This window comes from Protomyctophum parallelum (genome assembly GCF_964188405.1).
Source record: "Protomyctophum parallelum genome assembly, chromosome: 17".
NCBI classification, from domain to species: Eukaryota; Metazoa; Chordata; class Actinopteri; order Myctophiformes; family Myctophidae; genus Protomyctophum; species Protomyctophum parallelum.
In genome coordinates, this window is record NC_139719.1 from 7,622,434 (window position 1) to 7,643,381 (window position 20,948).

Consider the following 20,948-nt stretch of genomic DNA (forward strand, 5'->3'; position numbering starts at 1 on the left):
TCGACACTGGCTCTGAGGGAGCACGGGTTCGAGGCGAGCTGGCAGCCTCTACCCCTGAGCCACCGCCACCCCTAGCCGGCAATAGGCTACAACCATGTCTGATATTCCTCTCCTAGCCCTAGTGGACTGTCACCTGATGACCCTTTTCTTTATCTTACTATCTGTATTTTTTAGAGTTGCAAAAGGAAACATGTACTGTATGTACTTTTTCTGTCTCCTTTACTGCTCCAACTGTCATTGACAACTGAATTTCCTTCACAGGATCGATGATCGGTCGGTTGATCAGTCGTTCCATATCTCACCACAGCTTGCCAACTCGGACGATGAGCTTGCCAACTTGCGCAGCCATTGGGCCTCAGGGCGGCACTGTCAGCGTGCCTGACTAGTTGAAGTAACAAAAACATGCTGTGCAGGTAAGCTATACTTTTCTTGTCTTCTACAAACTGTTTTAGGAAACATTGCAGATTGGACCTTACTGGAATGCTGTTTTGCTTGGTGAATGGTGAATGACAACAAAAACCCTTCACAATCCATCGTCTGCTTTAGTTAATCTTGCACTCAATCCTCTTCTCTCATTTTCAATTGCTTAAATTAAATTTATAAATAACAAAACGTTTCCGGCCATCAAGGCCCTGTATTCTTGATTACATTCTGAATTTCGATGGGGTGGAGTCTGGAGAGCATGTTATGGGTGGAAGAGACAGACACGACAACGGATCATCACATCAATCTTCAATTATGGGAGACTACTGGAGCAAACTGACATGAGGTCATGCAATCTCCACAGAGAAAGGTACTGTAGGAAGTGCAATGTGTTGTGAGGCAGAGGTGACTGCTGATGGAAATTATTTTTCTGAATAATATTCGTCATGTCATGTGCCATTTATCATTTCATGTCATAATGATCTGTACTCACTACTCAGTCGTGTCAGATTGTTATAAGGGTGAAGCTCTGTGCACACTAGATAGAGCTCTGTCTCGTGTTTGTTGGCCTTCAACTCTGCCCCATATAAATTATTTCTCTCTGTGGAGAATATGTTTTGGTTAAATTGCCACCTGGAAGCTGCATTAGACTGATTGTTGCCTGATATCGGCTTTCGGCAGTGGCGTGTGCAGACATTTTGAGGGGCAGGTGCTCAAGTGAAAAAAGGGCACATGGAACCGCTGACTGCCTTAATAGTGTGTGAAATGTATTGATTTTGGGGCATAAATAATATATTACAAGCTTTTAATCCAGAATAGAGGGTATGCGCATGCTTAAAGTGAATGGCACAACGAGTGGCAAATCGAGTGGCAAAGCAACATGCAAAGTGACTTTAACATTCTTTAATGCAACCAGATTGGACCTTTCTGTTTGGATGCATGGGTTGTCAAGGCCAGAAAGTATTTTTTGCCACTCAGTAGGTTTGATGATGATGTCACGCGCATAGGCCTACCCTCTATTGATCGATGCCACCATGGGCCAGTATACTGTACACTGTACAAAACAAACATAAAATTAACAAACTGTCCATAAAATGAACTTTCAAAAGGGCATATTGCTGTCCCGAGTGAAGTACCTCCCGCCCATTGGGGTCGCTGTTGTTAACTATATATAGAGTAACCGAGTCACGGTACAGTGACAGGGTTATAAGACTGGTTATAAGACTGGTTATCCATCGTTCCTTCGTGGGGAGAACTTTGAATGCTTCTGTAACCTATGCTGTACTGTTGAATGCTTCTGTAACCTATGCTGTACTGTTGTGGACTTCATCTGATCTCCCCAATATAATACATTATCTAAAATCATACTACTGGCTGTCTGTCTACTTTATTTTAGTCTTCTGTTGTTTAAGATGATTTTTAAAGGTGCTTTTCAGTGACTCTTCAATTTAACCTGGTTTATTTTAACCGACACATGGATATAAAAACTAACATCAACAACCATGCTGTTTTGATTGATTGATTGATTGATTGATCGATTGAATATTTATTAACACATTGAAAATTGTATGGCAAGTATAATTGAACAAGCTATGATAAAATATGTGGGGGCTTGTGTCCATTGTACTCAATTCATCATCACTGTTCCATTGCTTAATTGACATCCATCTGAATTGTGCAACAAAAACTAATTACCCGTATTTTGATTTTTAATTGATCTCCAACAAAAATATATTACTACTTGTAGCCTAATAAATATAGGTCTTGATTCATATAGTGAAGCAACACTGATACTGTTTCAACCAGAATAAAAAACACAAAGACTGAATTTGTTTTTAAATGACATCATTCATTAAATAATTTACAACTTGATGACATCCAAAAAACAGATGGTTTACTGTTTTACAATTGGCATAAATCCTTCCAACTGTCAGGTGGAAATGCAAAAGAAAAAATTACTTGTGTGAAGTGAGGGGCGCTTTTATCATCGTACATCCTCATACATCATCACATTCCGGTCAATCACTTTTGGCATCCTCACTTTTTCGCTATGGGGCACACACGCACACACAAAGCTGGGTATAGGACAGTCAACAATGACTGAAGTGAGTGGATGATTCAACCGTCTGTATTTAGTGCTATAGTATTAGATAAAAAGTGCACCAGCTCTGCAGAGTAATTGGCAGGTACATCCTTGGCTTAAAAGTCAGGCCTGTCCTTCTTCAGCTTGGAGTAGTCCTGGTTGACTGTGATTAGCTGAAGTTGCACAAATGCACGCACACGCACGCACGCACACACACACAAACACACACACACACACACACACACACACACACACACACACGCCAACACACACACACACACACAATCAGTCAGTTTGAGAAGATGTGAACTTTGAGACAATTATAAAGATAATAGAATAGACTCCAAGGAAGGATGCATAATCAGTACGGTCACAAGGCTCATCAGGCCACTGTAAAACTGCATGTAATTGTACTTTGCTGCATGCATGACCATTTGCTTGACAAAAATGACAGTTTCAACTGATAATACATTTTAATACATAAAATTCATGTTGTTGAGCGACACTTAGTAAAGTAAAGAAATGATTAAGTATAAATTAAGCATTAATGTCAGGCCCCATGAAACTAATAATGCTACTCACACTTTTACATTTTAATTCAAGATATATGGTACCTATCTTAGAATAGACCTATACTTAGTATGTGAATGTACATTTTGCATGAACAAAGTCGACAGGTTTTCTTAAAAAATCTAAGTACCGTAAATTAACATACAGTTGGAGAACTAATTTGTTTGTAAGGTGTATAGACAGTGGCGTGCACAGATAGACACTAGGGGGTGCATATGCATGCATATATATATATATTGTACTTTGTACACTGTACAGTATGTGGACCATGGTGACATTGATCAATTATTGATAAAAAGCTTCTAATATCTTATCCTGTGATTAGAAGGCAACCGGCCGGTTCCACACGCTGCACAAGGTGCCCTTTTTTTCACTTGAGCACCTGCCCCTCTAAATGTCTGTGCACGCCACTGTGTATAGAGGTGCATTTACCTTGTACTGTTGAGTGGGTACCATATTATTCCAGGGCTCGGGGTTGCCATTACGATCCCATCTGGGGATAAGACAAAGAGATACGTCAATTATAATTTGATTTGAACAGATAACACTGCAGACATTACCAGGGACCCCCCCAGCTATATAAATTTTATTATTTCTTACTGTGATTTGTTTTTGTTGCAGAAGCTGGTTTAATGAACGGGAGTGGCAGTGGCTGGAATATTCAGTGGTTGCTGGTGCTGCCTTTTGCTTTCCATGTCGGAAATCTCACATTGGTATACTTATTTGGTATTAGACTACACAAGTAGGCCTACACAGAGTCGAGGAGGCTGCAACTCTAGCCTACTGACTGGTTAAATTGGAATTTAGCTGGCATATTTTGTGCTGCTGGTTTTATTTGTCATGTCTGTCTGAAACAGGCTATATGCTATATGCTTAATTATTTTTCTCTATTCTATTTTTGTATCATTGTAATTTGTAGCTGTAGCAACTAGCAACAGAATGGTGGACTTGTTACTTGGTGAAGGACGTCTGGCTGGCTTAATTGTCAACGAGCGAGATGCGCGCTGCTCAGAGAGAGAGAGAGAGAGAGTGTTTGGTGGAATGGCATTTTCTTGCGCAGCTCAAGGGCTGTATTTTGCGTGTCTTAAGTACCAAGTCTTATTACTTAACTTAAGACCTGGAGGCGTGATCAATGTCAATGGCTATTCTGAGTGGCCAAAGAGCATTGACCACGCCTCCAGGTCTTAAGTTAAGTAATAAGACCTGGTACTTAAGACATGCAAAATACAGAATCTCATATAGTTCTTTGAAAGAGAGAGAGTCTGGCACGCACAGACAGATAGGCCGGGTGGCCTTGTGACTTTGTACACGCACGCAGGGCACGCATACATTCTTCAAAATAGCGGTTCGGAATAGTGGTGTGTTTAACTGTCGGAGTGGCGGGGTCTTTACAAAAGTGGAGAAACCCCGCCATTCCGATCAATGGAAGTCAATGGTCGGAATGGCGATGCGTCGGAATGCGCTCTGTTCCCCCATTGACCACCACTTGACCACCAAGTGTCATTGACCACCATGTTACCTGTACTGTACTTGAATGGCTTCTCTCCTTTTTTTCTTATCCTTTTATCAATTGCACAGATGTGCCCATGCCATGTTGTCCTACGTAATGTTGTCAAATGTTTGTTGTTGTGTCTATACTTGCTGTAAACCAAATTGCCCCCCCGGGGACACTAATAAAGAACTTGAATTTGAACTTGATGGCAAAGCACATCTCACAGAGGGGTGCTCATTCAGGAGAAAGCAGCACTAGCTGTTCTTTGGCCATGAACTGGGGTCTGGGAGATGAGTGGTTGGATTGGTTGATAACAGTCAAACGTGTCAATGAAAGAAACAGTGATATACTGTAGTGACAATATCACAAATTCACAATATCATATCCCCTCCCCCTTTATCATACAAAAACAGTTGTGGGTCCGGCTTCAGTTCAGGTGGATCACCACCCACCAGGCAAACCAGGCATACTTAATGAACTGGTGGGCGTGTCCACGTAAAAACATTTTAACAAATACTGTACACTTTTGAAAAGATTATTCCTCCTTATATGATAATACCTTATAATCATGTTTTAGGGTGGCACTCCATCTTTAAGTATATATACTAGACACTTACGAGCACTCAGGGCTTCTCAGGGCTAGCCGGCTCACATATGCGCCACACATACCAGCACCGATGCCAATGAAGATGAAGAGAGGTATAAGCTGGAGGAAAAGAAGCAACATAAAAGTTCTGCATTTGTAATATGTTGGACCATCAAGCGCATCACATATTCTGTCATCTCCTCTGGCTCTGATACACTGTTGGCTGGTCTTTTGGGGGTTGGGTGAGAGGGTTTGTGTTTGTATTGTGAATTTGTTTTTCAGGAAACTAGAAGGGTTTCTTTATATCACTGACCTTTTATCTTATCCTGTGACATTCCTTCAATAAAAAATGTTGACATTTTGGAATTTTGGAACGGTCCATGTACAACGACATTTAGGTGACCTGTCAGCTATCATCCTCGGAAAGTATGGTGACGGTGACGCGAGGTTAGTCATAACCTCTGTCATATAAAAACAGGAAAGCTATACTATTGTCTTATTTGTATTTACTCATGTAAAACTTTACTTGTGTTCGAATCTAGCCAGGATAGTGAGGCGACCCAATCATTTACAAATGTAACTAAGCCTATAGGGGGTGCCAACAGGTAATGTTTGTGTTAGGTAGCCTATTATGATGGCATTACAGCCTAGTATAGATTGTCTAAATGTAGATTCATATTTATAATAATGGCAATAGGCAAAAGCACTAAAGCAGGTGTATTTTTTAGGAGGGGGGGGGGGGTTATCATGTTCACTTACAAAACTTAAGTAGCCTATAAGTATAGGCTACCACAATGTAGCCAAGTAAAAGTAGGCTACTCATTGTGTATAATTACTATTAATTAGCCTACCTGAGATATATAGAAAGGTATATGCCTACTTAAAAAATTACACTCAAGTAAAAGTATGTAATCGAAATGTAATTAATTGGGTCTACAATACTTGAGTAAATGTACTTGGTTACTTTCCACCACACTATGCATATCCATAATTTCACTGCACACTATAGCCTCTAGGCATATAATTTCATGTATGGAAGGAAGCTGCCGTAAAGCAAAGTTGTTTCACCCATATGATTTCACCCACCCTTGATTTCACCCCGTCGTCCTTGTGTGTGCACACATACCGGTATACTGTACATGTTATAGAATGCTTTGCGCATGCGACTGTCATGGAGGCGACATACAGTAGGCTACGTGCCAAGGTGACTTACATGAATGGTGAACATGTTCAGAAACATCTCGTTTTGACGTCCATTTCATTAATATTCCAATCAATATTAAACGTCTAAATTATAATTTAACGAGATTATTTTATCATAAAGCCCATGTGAAAAATATAGATTATAAACGTCTAGGTCATTTCCTGCAAAAAAAAAATTATCGAACAGATGCCACGGCTATTTTAACTTACATACGCGTGAATCTCGAGTTATGAGATGGGCACATCGTGTACTTAACCTGTCCTGTGCAGTGTGTGGCTGTGTGCACGTCCTGTACCCACGGGCGGGTACAAATAAAATAATGAGTATTAAACCCGAGCTAGGCTGCAGTGGCACATCTTCCAATATCTCATACTCTCAGACCATCCCGTTATCCATAACTACAGTATCTGAGTTTTACAGCGGCACATTCAACAATGTAAAACAAATACACTATAGTGGCCAATAGTAGGCTAAAATGACTGCACATCTATGATAGACAATTCATCCACGTCATTTTTAATCTGTCAGGACTATTATTTTGTTAAAGAAACTGGTTAACAGACCTCATATCCTATGCTAAAATAATACGATTACAAACAGATTTTAGAGATCATGCTCTCGTCCAGTCACCGGTGGCGCGCACACGGTCGGCTGGAGCGCACGTTTCAGCGCACTGTCAGACATCAATTAACATAAACTTACAGCTGGGTGGCTCTTGAGCTGTTTGCCGACTTGTTTTAAGACGTCCATAGTCAATCCGCTCCCTATATTGTGTTAAAAATAAAAGACGCCCGAACAAGTAGCGGTTTGTTTGAAAGGACTGTCCGTGCAAGTCTATAGACACCAAAGACAGCTCCCTGTAGTCAACCAATCGCCCTATGCGACGTCACAACAGCTGTACGTGCCACTAAAAAAAAAGGAAATCAAATGATATCCCCAAAGTAGATTATATTCTAGGCCGACAAGGGGTTCAAATAGGCTGATGTAATTTGTTATATGCTACATTAGCAATGGTCATTTTATCACATTTTGATGCATGATTTATGTATAATAATGACAGAAACAAAGTTCTCAAATTTCTCATGTTTATAAATGTGGACAGAAAAAGAAAACCTGAGCTAATAACTTTTCCCACAATACCCACAGCTGTGGCGTGCTAGGATAAAGCAGTCTCATTACTAATACACTAGGGATTAGGCAAAAGATCAGACAAGAAAATCCTATCATGGACAGTACACACACACACACACACACACACACGCACACACACAAATTATTTTCAGAGATACCACCCCATGGTTCAATGGGACAATGTTTCAACAACTATGTATAGGAGAGAAAAACCTCCACCACATAAAAATCCTTTGTGAAGTGCATAAAAATTCACACTGAATACAATGTTCATGTTACACCCATGTCTACACCATGTCTGACAAACAAGGGGGCAAAACTAAAGTAACTCAGAACCTTTTTTTTTTTAGCTTATGTTGCAGATAATTGAAAAGGGTGAAGAAAATGATACATATTAACACTTGGTTACCAAAAGAAATAAAGTAGAAAAAAGTGAATAGAAAAATAAAATGTGTGACTCAAAAGTAGCCTTTTAATTTGTGCAAACATTTTCCCACCCTCCCCATTTAACATCGTCAGTTTAGTGGAGAAAAGGTAATGGAACACCTTCAGAGAACCTTTCATCTTAAGGATGACGAGTATACACCTCTAAAACTGATTTAGGTAGTCGACTTAGCTGTGAGAGACCGTACAAAACTATTGAGAAAATACACACAAGCACGCAACTAGAAAATCTAAGAATAAACATTTTCCGATTAACATATTTACAAGTTGCCATTTTGCAAGTAAATAGGAAATACATCACAAAATAACAAAATTCTTTACAGGCTTGAGGAATGAATTAGCTTCATCCTTACACGTCCAACAATGGGAACATTTCCTTGGAAAAAAAAAAAAAAAAAAAAACTTTTCAATGACATCAAAATGTCATGTCACAGAGCAACATGTTCCATTCATTAAAAGTACCAAACTGATTTGTCATGCTTTGTTCTTCAATGCCACCAAGGATGCAAGCATAAAAATAAACCATAAACCTCATGCATTTGTGCGTTTCAAATGTGTTTGCTGCATATTTAAAGTGGTTAAAAACAAAATTCTCTTTCAGTTGAAATGTAGATAAATATCTTTAAATATTAAAAGCCATTATATTCGACCATATTCTTCCTCCATTTTGGATAGCATCAAACCCAAAACCTTTTGTATTGAAATGACGGGTTCAGCCAGTCTTCTCCGGAATGACCAAATCAAAGTTGTCTTTCCAGAAAAATCCAAACTTTACTGTGCAAGTGAAAGATTATCCACAAACATGCGTCCAAACAATTGTGTAACTTCATTACACCTATAGAATGGAGAGACTGGAGAGTTCTATTGGCCATAATCACACAGGCTGCAGGCGCCATTTTTCTCTCACCCCAACCCACTATGACCGTGGTTCAAATTATGTATTGTAAATTATAAAATACTCTCAGGTGCAGCACACTCTTAACCATGTGTGACCAACAATACTTATTTGGTGTAATCATTTATATAAACACCAAGTCTTTGCTATTCAGAAAGTCAAGTTGCCCAAAAAGATTTTCATATCATAAAAATGATACATATTTCACATCACTGATGACAAGATTCCTTCCCCTTACACTGCTACATTTTTTAAACCATATTTCTATCATAAAAAAACCCAAAATGGAATAGTCACTTTCCTAAAATACCTAAAGTATCTTATCAGACTAGTTAAAGCTTTCTAACTGCAAACTGTTGCCGTTTTATCAAATATAGTAATCTGTGGAGTGTAGACCATTTTGAGGTGACAGTATATTCCACCTCTTGCAAAATAGTCAACTGGAATCAAGTTTCTTTTTTTTTTTTAAACAGGAATTTAAAACTTTGATTTGCTGCGTAAGTGCCACTGGAATGAAAAGCCTCATAACTACCAGTGCATGTTATTCAAAAATGTAACAAAAGGGCAGTGATAGGTAGTTTGGCTAATGTTTGAGCATGGCACAGCTCACTCACCATCATTCCAAGTCAGGTTAGCCTGGCTAAATTAACAGGCACACCGCTATATTATTGTGGTTCAGCAATTATTCCACATAGCTCTGAATTTTGATTTCAGGCTTCAGATGAAGTCGGGTGTGGAGAAATGGTAAGATGAATATATGACGAATGCTTTTTTTCAAAGCAAAACAGTCTACCACCAGCTTTTGGAATAATCAGACGCTCCAATGCCTTCGGCCTCGTCACACAGCAGTGGTGATGGGGGAATCTGGGTGAGGATCCAGGTTACCAGTGGAGGGTGTTGACTCGTAGGAGACCGTAACCAGGCCAGAGCTGCCACTTGCGGGAGAGACAACCAAGCTGCGGAGCAGCAGGTCCATGGAGGGCAAAAGAGGCTTGAGGAGACTGACGGGGCAGAAGGCAGAGCCACCGTGGGGGGTAAAGTTCACCTTGTTGGGGTCTGGGCACGAGGAGATGAGGGTGGCCTTGGGTTGATGTGGAACACTGAAGAGAGATGAAGTGATGTTGCAGGTGCAAAAAACATTTTGAACCAGTTCAACCTTCAAATAAAAATCCTCTACAATGTAAACGACACGTCGTGTACGGCATTCTCACATGTGGCTACATATGGAAAGCTTGCTCCTCCGTTTTTCACTTGACATGCACAGATTTCAGAACAAACCAAAGAATAGACCAACAACAAAGACTGCACAATGTTTGCAGACATTTGCGATGATCAGATGATCGTAAAAAGCAGTCTACATAAACTTTAACTTTTTCCAAAAAATAAATGAAGAAAAGCTGACCAGTGCCTTTTAACTAGGTAATGTCCGAGTGTGTATTGGATGCATTCAAAAGTTAATTTTACTTTGCGTTTAGAAAGATTACTGGCTTAAACAAGTCTACAAATTGGTATTTGATTATTTTGTATATGTATATAAAATAGGGCTCAAAAACCTTTGAGAATATCCACCTCTAGAGGGCACCCATGCACCACTAGAGGGCACCAAAATATTTTGAGTTAAAGTCTTTAGTAAAGACATTTTCATTTGGCCCAGTTTTGTTCTTCCATTATGCAAAACTCTGTATTTTGCATTTGCAGACTGAATCAATCAGTAGGCCCTTCAACATGCTTGTTTTAATGCATTCAGTAGTACGTAAGCAGCATACTATACACAAGTAAAGCCTTCAATCTTGGTTTGGTTCATCCGTCTGTGCGGGTGTGTGACTGAATCTAAAAACCTACCTGGTCCTGGTCTCCTCAAACACGCGGACTTTCTCACAGCCCTCTGGGGGCTCTCTCTGGAAGCAGTAACTCTTGTTGGGGCGTGGAGAAGAGGACAGCAGCATGGGGAAGGAGGAGTCCACATCATTATGGGAGGTCAACGGAGACAGGAGGTACATCTCAGCACCCTCCATCAGCTCTGAGAATTAAACATTGAGGGGAAATATTAAGTCACTGTTGTCATATGAAAATTTGATGAAAGATTTATTAGCGTCACATTCTAGATTAAATGGCATTGTACACTGACCGTGGTCCAGGTCCACAGGTACACCTTCGACAGCAGAGGGATTTGTGGAGGGGAAGGAGGGAGAGAAGCAGGGTGAAGAGGAGGCAGATGATGAAGAAGAGCACACAATAGAGGGTGGTGTAGTGCAGGGGTCACTCTGGGATCCACTGCTGCAGCTTTGGGGAGGCACTGGAGCCCGATGGCCATCTGGAACATCTAGGAGCTGAAATCACAAGACACACTTTACTACATATAGCATGTATGTAGTCATTTATCATCAACTTTCACATGCCTGAAATCAACCTTGCACTCAATCCCCAAGAATTAGGACAGGAGGCAGCCACTGTCCGGCACACAAGGCGAGGAACAGCTTCAGCTGTAAGGCTAGGGCCACATGAACATGGGAGAATATGCAAAAAGTTGGCTGTGAAACTGACTTTCTTGCTGCGAGGGAACAATGCTAACTACTGAGCTACCCAGAAGTTTGGCTTATCCGTTTTTCAAGGGGAGGGGGTGTCAAATGATACAATACACAAGAAAGCTAATGTTGGGGGTAAAGTGCTCCTGATATGCATGTGGCAACAGTGACTTTTTTTTACCCAAATACAATATCACCTTGGACAGAAAACGAGCAATAAAACCTCAGGCTGTTTTGCTGTACCAATCACCCACAAGCTTGCCCACACAGGGGTTAACCATAGGTTATCTCCCTTTCCACATATTCACTGCCTATGCCATTGCAGAGGCTTGACTTTCAGGCCATTATGCAAGCAATGAAATGACAATGTCCTATCACTTTCAGAAGGCTGTACTGTATTGAGGTGTCAAAGTTACCCCACGCTGATGGTGTGGTGGCTGAGAGATGAACATGCCCTCTAGCTCCTGGTTGAGACCCTCCACACTACGGCGCAGACGAGGAGCGAGACCGTACAGTGGCACGAGGGTGGTAACCGGCTGAGTCTGAGAAAAAAACACACAGCAGTTAAAGCAATGTTGAACTTTGAAACACTGTCGGCCATGATAGATCGTAGTTAAGTCGATAAACTGTCCATCTTTAACCATTGCTTCTGTAATCAAATAACAGGAGTAGTGATTCCATTCACTCTCATAGTATGGAGAAACATGGCGCAAAATCTTTTTTAGCACAACTCAGACCAAGCTGCAAATATACGAAATTCTGCCAATTTCATCTATTGGTGCTGGCATTTCATCTTCACTTTCCCTAAATGATGTAGCAGGAGGAATAAAATACAATGTATATTGGAAGATTCTGTTTATGTGATGTAAGATTTTGAGACACTGTTTCACCGTGAAATGGGCAACTGAAAATACTATAGAAAGAACAGATAAATTAATTATCATATACAATAGCCAGGTAGCTACACAATTCAAGGTTCTACTCAAGTTCACTTTAAATTATGTCTGACCTAATTCAAAGTTCAAACTTATTATCCAAAGAAAAACTGAAGCAAATGTATGCATTACAAAAAATAATACGTTCAAGACACATTCTGAACTAAAATCCAACAGGAACTGTTGGCGAGTCATCACGTTGACTTGGCACTGATCCTCGGGTAGCACCCAGCCTGGGCAAGACCTACACTGTAAAGACTATCATTGTTTGGGCGGAAGTTGCGGGATTTTAGCGGAAGTATCGCCCAAGGAAATGACGTTGATGCTTTACAAATCAGTTTAGATTCTCCGCGAATGAAACAAGTGTTGCGATTGGTTAGGAAAATATCGTATCCGATTTCAGATTTTTATTGAAGGGACAGCCCCTTGAGATGCAGCATCTCATTTTCAAGAGGGACCCATAAAAAACAAAATACAGAAAAGCATACTGTACACAAATACACAAAATATGCAGTACACAGATACAAACAGATATACAAATACATACATATATAGACAAATAGCTTGCTCACCATCTTCCACCTACACCACCAACCACCACATAATACACAGTGTAGATAAGGTCACAGCGCAATTTTTTCAGGGTCATAAAAGGTTACAGTCAGGTTAGAAGCATAGACAAGTTGAGTCTAGATGTGAATGTAAGGAGGTCCTGAAGCTACTATATGAGGAGATGGATCTAAGATATAGAGGGAGGTTGTTCCAATCGAATGGGGCTTTGTAGGAGAAAGACCTCCGCCTAACCACATTGGAGATTTTGGGGATTTTAAAGTAAGGGTATTGTAGATGTCTTAGTGGATAGGATGAGGTAGACTGAGTCAGGTACTGTTTTAAGTAAGCAGGGCATCTAAAATAAATGCATTTATAAGTGAAGAGATACCAGTGTAGTTGCCGTCTTGATTTAGGCTGCAGCCAATTGAGTGATTTGTACATGAGACAGTGGTGGGTATTATATGGGCATCTCAATACAAACCTGCACAGGGAGTTGTATAAAACATTTAGAGGTTTTAGATGAGTCAGTCGTGTTCAGATACACAACATCTGCGTAGTCAATAATGGGAAGTATCACTTGAGCAATAATTATTTTCCTAACATCAAAGGAGAAGCAATTAATAGAACGGTAAAGTGAGCTTAGGCAACCATAGGTTTTTTTAGTAACGTAGTCTATGTGTGGTTTGAAGGTAAGCTCTGGGTCGAGCCACACTCCAAGATATTTAAAGGAGTCAACTTTCTCAAGTTGAGAGCCATTTGAAAAATGAATGTCTATTCCAAGTGTGCTTGCTTGACTGTGTCGTGTGCCAAACACCATGCTGCAGGACTTCCTCTTATTCAACAGTAATTTGTTATTGTGGAGCCAGTTCTGAACAAGGTTGAAATCGGATTGTAAAGATGATTGAATAAGAGTTAAGTCAGAGCCAGAATAATATATAACAGTGTCATCAGCATAGAGCTGAACTTGACTGTGTGAGCAAATGTCGGGTAAATCATTAATAAAAATAGAAAAAAGGAGTGGACCCAAGGTGGAACCTTGTGGGACACCTTTATCAATAATTGAATAATCGGATTGGGTACCTTGTGAAACAACATACTGGCGCCTATTATGGAGATAAGCATTAAACCAGAGAATGGCATTTCGCTGTAAGCCAATGGCATGGAGCTTGTCAAGAAGTAGATAATGGTCAACCACATCAAAGGCTTTGGATAAATCTATAAATATTGCTCCAGTAAGGAGGCCTTTACTGGAGGATAGGAGTACGTCACTGGTGAATTTTAGCAAGGCTGTAGTGGTGGAAAAATGTGGTCTGAAACCTGATTGGACTGGGGACAGGATGTTGTGGAGACTCAGATAATGTGAGAGCTGATTATAGATTAGTTTTTTTGCAGTGGTACAGATAATGGAAATGGGACGATAGTTATTGGGATCAGATGTGTCCCCACTCTTAAAGATGGGGGTGACTTTCGCACATTTCCATATTGATGGAAATGAGGAGGTTGACAGAGAGAGGTTAAATAAATCGGCAAGGGGATACATGAGAATGTGAGCAGCAAGTTTGATTAATTTGGATTCAAGGCCATCCGGACCAGCCCCACAGCTTTCCTTCAGTTCACAGATGACACGATGTACATCTACAGGTGTGATTTTTTTAAATTAAAAGGATCCATTGTGTGTATTAATTGTAGGAGAGCCGGCTGTGATATACGAGTTTGCATCTGGGGTGTTGGCACAGATAGAGGAAAAGTGATTGTTAAGGGCTTGGGAAATATGCAGTGGGTCAGATATTATATCATTATAAATTTTGAGGTGTTTTATGGAGCTTTTATTGTTTTTGTTAAGAAAATGATTCCAAAACTGTTTGGGGTTATGGAAGTCATGTCTGAAGCTATTTTTATAGTGATCTGATTGTGCATTCCTTGTTTGAGTTTTTCATTGGTTTCTGAGAAGTCTGTCATTTTCCCAGTCAACAGGATTATTGGATGTGCGGTGTTTGAGCCAGGCTTTATCCCGTTGTTTGTATAGGTTGAGTAGTTGTGGGTTGATCCAGGGTAGACGTCTACCTTTTACTCTGAGTGTTTTGAAGGGTGCATGTCTGTCAATTATACTGGTAACCTCGGAGTGGAAGAAGTTCCATGCATCCTCAGCAGAGGGAATTATTTGAAACCTATCCCAGTTGATGGCAATTAGATTGTTGTTAAAGCTGTCAACATTGAGATTTCTGGCTGGTCTTACTGTAATATATTTAGGGGGAGACTTTGGGATTTTTATTTTCCATATACAGTAAACGATGGAATGGTCACTTAGAGCATCAGACATGACTCCTGAATTTAGTATCCTGTCGGGATTACTGACAAGAATCCAGTCCAGCAAAGATGAAGACCCACGACAATCGACCCTTGTGGGGTAACTGAGTAAGATTTAAATTAGAAAATATATTTTTGTCGTTGGAGGAGGCGCGGCTACTCCAGTTCTTATTAAAATCGCCCAGAAGTATCAGTTCCTTTTGTTTCCCCAAGGAGTTGATGGTTGACAGAATACAGTTAGTTGAGTCAGCTGGGGCAGAAGGGGGCCGGTAGATGTTTCCGATGATTAAATGTTTGTCGTCGTGAAATATGAGATTAATAAAGAGGCATTCAAAGTTAACAGGATCTACAGTAGGGGTGAGACGCTCAGAGGTTAGATTAGAGGAGACATATGTGGCTCTAGTAGCCCTATCAGCTCGATATAAGACAAAGTTTTCTATTTTGATTTCATCATCGGTGATTCCACTATGTAGCCATGTTTCAGAAATAGTAATAATATTTGGTTGTAGAGATCGACCCAGGCTCTAAGCAGAGTAATTTTTGGTGCAAGGCTTCTTATATTGAGGTGAATGACCTTTAACCCTTTTGCGGAATCAATAGTACCTTAAACAGAAATAAAGACACATCAGTGGAGCAGTGAGAGGAGGTTCAGGTAGAAAGTGGGAGCAGCAAGCAGGACATACATAACAATTAACAGATAACAAAGAGAGAGAGTCAGACGAACAAGACAAAAACACAGACAGATAAAGAGCATATATAACATTAAACACATAAACAGAAAGAAAAGACAGAACAAAGTAAGCCTGGGACCGAGGCTAGGTAGCACCAAACTATTCAATCAAAGACTGGCAAGTCTGTATAGTAAAACAGTATGCAATATTGGTAATTATCCAAGTACGAGTTGGGCTTATTAACTCTTTTCTTGTTTGTCAAGTTATTGCACTTTGATCTAGAAAGGGAACTAAAATCAGTGAAGGGTGACAATACATTAAGTAACCAGCTGGGCCCAGAAGCAGAAGTGTGTGCCTGTGCTGTAAAGCAGAAGCAACACGAGATTTGGTCATTTTCCTGTTCTCTCAGTGGCATAGAGTAATAAAAGGAGGCCGAACCGGAGCAGCAGCCAGACACTGGGCTCACTGCTAAAATCTAAAATATCTAAAGCCACATATTACACACATAAGACCCCCAGGAAAGTGGTCTAGAAGATCTTCTAAATGTCATTAACATATTTGTTTGCAAAAAGGGTGAAGTGTCCCTTTAAGTGAATGCAGCGGGATCATCAGGTCAGTGTCCAACTGTTGAGGGATTGTGGGCCCAACACTAGTGAGTGGCAATTCAGAATGTGTGTGTTGAACGTGTTACATTCACAATACATAGTCATACTAATACATACAAGTACATACAAGTTATATAGCTTTCATAGCCTAGCTCTAGCTTTCATGAAGTTTTATAGAATCTCTTAAGGAAATGGATCTTTTACAATGGGGACAATGCTGTCAGAAGTTGATGTTGTAATTTGTCCATGTGTGGTCATTGGTCAAGCAATAAACAATTGTACCAATTACATGCCATCACCATTGACCGCGCTCTGGAGCCAGTGCCAACAGAATGCACGAAAAAGCCGAAGAGGACCCCGTGATCCCGAAGTAGTAATCTGCAATTTTTTCCGTCACCATGCGTCCCCTTCTCTAGCGTTAGTAACGCTAATATGCTAGTCAGGATGTCGCGAATTTTTTTTATTGAGCTCCTAACATCTTCCCTCAACCTCACATTACCTCAATCTGAGCATCAATTTGTGCGAGCAAGCATTGACTAGCGACAGGAAGCTAAACATACGGTAAATATAATTTTATGGATATATTTCTGGATTAATAACAAGATATGAGAATTCTCGTCATCTGGCACAGCCGAGGTTAAGCACTTTATACGAGAATTCTCTAATCTGGCATAGATTGTGTTAAACATTAACTAAAAAAAACTACTTACTCTAATGCTTCCTAATGTTAATGTGAGCATCAATACCATTTTAAATGTGTTTTTATTATTATCCATAAGGCTGTAGCACACATGAACAAATTATATCAACTTGTGACGGTCGTTGTCCCGCTTGAGTAAAAGATGAAGCATTTCTAAAAATTATAAAATATTTAAGGTGATTTTAATTTGTATTATTAATCATTATTATAAGGCTTATTAGCCTGGGATATGCAAGGAATAAGGAATGATGTGTTAGTATAGATTATTATATTGTGTGTACTTTAGCAATAAGTAAGTAGGATTTGGTAATGTAAACACAGCAAAAGCTGGTCCCTACTCCCCGGCTCAAAACCACCAATGCACACATCTGCCCAAAGGTTGACAGCCAGAAACATCCTAAAATGATAAAATGCAGGCAGAGGGAAGGGTCTCGATCTACAGATACAGACACCACCATAGTTTGGGACCTTAGGTGATGACTGAGAGGGATTATTATGACTATAGGGAAATCCTACTCGTGGTGATACCTTTAAGATATGTTGTAGAGGAAATATACCTGTGTAGTCCCTGGACTGTAGCCCCCTGGAGGAGAGCCATGCTGGCAGTCTTTGTCATGGCCCCCTGAGACGACAGATTTGGTACGCTGTTGCAGCTGCTGTTTCAGCTTGGCAATCTGATGAGCAGGGGTTATTGTCAGTCAATCAGCACATGCACACATTCACAGAGAGGAAGTGCCGGGCTAAAACTGCAGCATGCCACTTTGCAACCATGCTTGCTGTCAATGGGTCCGTGGTCGATTTGTTTGTGGGGGTGGCTGGCAATACAATGTGGTTTGGATAACAGACATGAAATGAGACTGTAGCTTTAGTCAAAACCGGTAAAAAATAAAGGATTCTTCCGAGGTAAGATTAGGTCCGGTGTTACTCAACTTTCAAAATGTTGTTTGTTTAACAAATTAAATATTTGGACGGAAAGTCGTCAACTTACCTCCCGTAGCTGCTCTGCGTTTCCCCATGATGCGGAGCGCTTGTGCCCGTTCCCATTTTTCCTGCTCCGAGTTTTGTCCGACCAAGAGTCTGGGGTCTGGAGAGTTGAACAGAGAACACAACACGGTCACCCAAGCACCCGCCTGCACAATTGTGAATACTTGGCTCCAATAGGTACCACAAATTTACCTTCTAGAACTCATCAAGGTCTTTAAAAGAAACCCAAATCATGTTTTGAAAGGGTTCCATAGCTTGCCTTCTCTTTTCCTACCGATACGAAACAGGCAATGGATGTGTTACAGTAACATTACGGGCCGGCGCTCACTGGCCAAGTGGTCCAGGCGCATGCCACATATACAGTAGGCTCTGGCATGACAGCGCGTCGCGTGGTGTCGTATGAGCTATATACAGATATCTTTAGTATCAGGATGTCAGCCAATAAGCAAATTCGACGCAGGCACTCATATTGGGAAGGAAAACAATGTGTATAATGAAATTGCAACATCTAAAGTAAACCATTGCACTGTTCAGCCTGATGTACAACCAAATTCCACACCTACAAACAACTTCTTTTGTGAACTACACCAGACGAAATGAAAGAAGATTGGTGTTGCACTTTTAGATCATATCTGTGGTCATAATGGACTTGGAGCTATAATAAATGCCAAAGTATATATATATTTTTTAAGACTAAAAGTCTGATCTTAATTACCGGTACTTCCTGTCAAACTAAAACATATGATCAGCAAGCCCCTATGAATGATAATGAACTAGCTCTGGTCCATAGTAGAAGGCTATGGACCAGAGCTAATCATGAAGTTCCATGAACCATTATTATATTCACCTGGAGGGCCAGACGGTACTTTACAAACGTTCCCGTTTTAAACATTACACCAAAATACTAAAACACTTTGTGAGAAATAGGCAGTGCAGTTAACATAAAGCATTCTTTGGCACTGCCTCCCTCTCTCTCCCCTCCCGGTTTGCAAAAGGCTGTGTAATCCCATAGCCCAAGGCAACGGGATGGTTGACACTTGACACAACCAGCCTCTGTTTTACCCCAAACTTCTCAATTAAGGCAAAAAGCCATTTCAGCTTGATTTTGGAACTCTGCACCTGCTGTTACATTTAGTCTCATGGCGGTATATTTATGTACACATCTGTAAAATACATATAAAAAAATATGTAAATAGATCTTGATTTGACCCATTTCTATCCTGCGTTTCTTTTCTCTCCTGCTCTTCAGTTATCTAGTCTTTTCCATTCTCATGAAAAGCTTTCAAATGGAGCACACAAAGAATTGCCGCTTCTTTAGACCGGTGATGTGACAATAAAGTCAATTCTGATTTTCAGTCTTACAAAATGAACAAAAAGAGAATGGAAAACACAGAATGGGAGGATGTGGGCTTGCAGCAAGCAATGGCCTGCCCTGCACAGAGCATGGGTGCAGCCGAAATGGCCCCATCAGCTGACTCAAGGCCTGTTCACATGGCTGTGGTTATCAGTCTGTAAGAGCAACCCAAACACCAGATACTCCCTCCCTCCATCTTCCCCTCAGGTTTTTTTCTCTCCTCTTTCTGCAGGCTTCTCCCCCGCCCCCCAAAAAAAACCCAACAAAGTAGTGCATTTCCTTTAAATTGGACCCAATGCCTACTGTCCAAGTATGATCCCCCTCATTTAGAGCTGACCTGGGTGGACTTGTCCTTCCGAGGCAGGCTGCATTGACCCTCTGGTTCTTTAGGCCAGTGGCCCTGCAGGTAGGGCCCAAGGATGGCATCCAGAGATACTGTCCGCCTTATGCCAGGGCTCAGCTGGTGCGATTTGGTCTTCCCTGCTGTCAACAGGAAACAGACCATTTAAACATGCAACGACAACGTGGGGCCCTCTAAATAGCGACGGCGTCCAACAATAATGAAACATGACAGCAATTTTAAGCTCTGAATGCTCATTTATTTATCAAATCTGTAGCTGTAACTATCCTGTTCAATGCAAAACATGTTAATCAAGGTGGGCTAATGACTCACTTTGATGACTTTGTTAAGTGGTCCGAGTTGTGTGTGTCGTGATTTAATATTATCAAACTATTTCATTCATTCCAGGCAGACACCCCAAAAAGCATTATAATAAATGTAATACACTGACTGCAGCTGCAGTACCTGACTTGCCATCTCTTGGATTTTGTCGTGTTTGTTTGTTGTGCAGCTGATACGGAACTGTTGCTCTGACCGGCTGTGGACCCAAAGTTGCTCGATCCCGGGTCTGTCCAAGTCCACTTCGGCCAGACATCGTCCCAGATTATCAGACTTGGGCCAGCCCAGACTGGACGGTGGATGAGCTGAAAACAACCAGTCTTCTATAGGGGTGCTCTTTATAGACTAGTGTGGTGGTGGACTGGTGGCTATACCAGCTGCAACTCTTCTTTCACCCAGGATGACGGTTCGAAGTAGAAGAGTATCGGTCTTTTTGTCCAACAAAGCCCGGTTCCGAGTGAATTCACACTACCACAAACGAGTATGTCAATAGTGATAGTCTGGATGTTAATATAGCAGCCCGGTGACCATTCTTTGCTTTGCTTTGCTTCCCCCCCCCCCTGGCTCGTGCGAGTTAGCAGCCTAGCAGGCAAACTTTCTTTGTGACGATACTGAGATATTTCACCTCTTTGGACGAACAAGGAAGCAGCTCCAGAACCCCCAGAAAGTGTGTGAACTCACGCCATACGTCCTCGGACCAACAATGAATTCACATTTCATTCTAGTTATTCGGAGCGAAGCATATTTTTGGTCACCCACAAGGTTGAGAGGTGGTGGTCTGTCACTGTGCTGGAGTAGTATGCTGAGC

At 40.9% G+C, this 20,948-nt stretch overlaps 2 protein-coding genes across 2 annotated transcripts; both read right to left on the bottom strand.

The window, feature by feature from the left end:
* Window positions 1-2,298: 2,298 nt before the first annotated feature.
* Window positions 2,299-7,187, bottom strand: ndufa4b (NDUFA4 mitochondrial complex associated b). The gene is made up of 4 exons (XM_083786968.1): window positions 7,061-7,187; window positions 5,186-5,274; window positions 3,509-3,569; window positions 2,299-2,679 (listed from the first exon to the last, which is right to left on the bottom strand). The coding sequence occupies exons 1-4, from the start codon at window positions 7,106-7,108 to the stop codon at window positions 2,623-2,625; spliced, it is 255 nt and encodes an 84-aa protein (XP_083643094.1). The 5' UTR covers window positions 7,109-7,187; the 3' UTR covers window positions 2,299-2,622.
* Window positions 7,188-9,180: 1,993 nt separating this feature from the next.
* Window positions 9,181-20,948, bottom strand: LOC310874258 (protein FAM117A-like). Its single transcript, XM_083786988.1, has 8 exons — window positions 20,267-20,948; window positions 19,799-19,944; window positions 18,112-18,207; window positions 17,681-17,797; window positions 11,770-11,895; window positions 10,957-11,158; window positions 10,671-10,848; window positions 9,181-9,928 (listed from the first exon to the last, which is right to left on the bottom strand). Exons 1-8 carry the CDS (start codon window positions 20,394-20,396, stop codon window positions 9,667-9,669), a joined length of 1,257 nt encoding a protein of 418 aa, XP_083643114.1. The 5' UTR covers window positions 20,397-20,948; the 3' UTR covers window positions 9,181-9,666.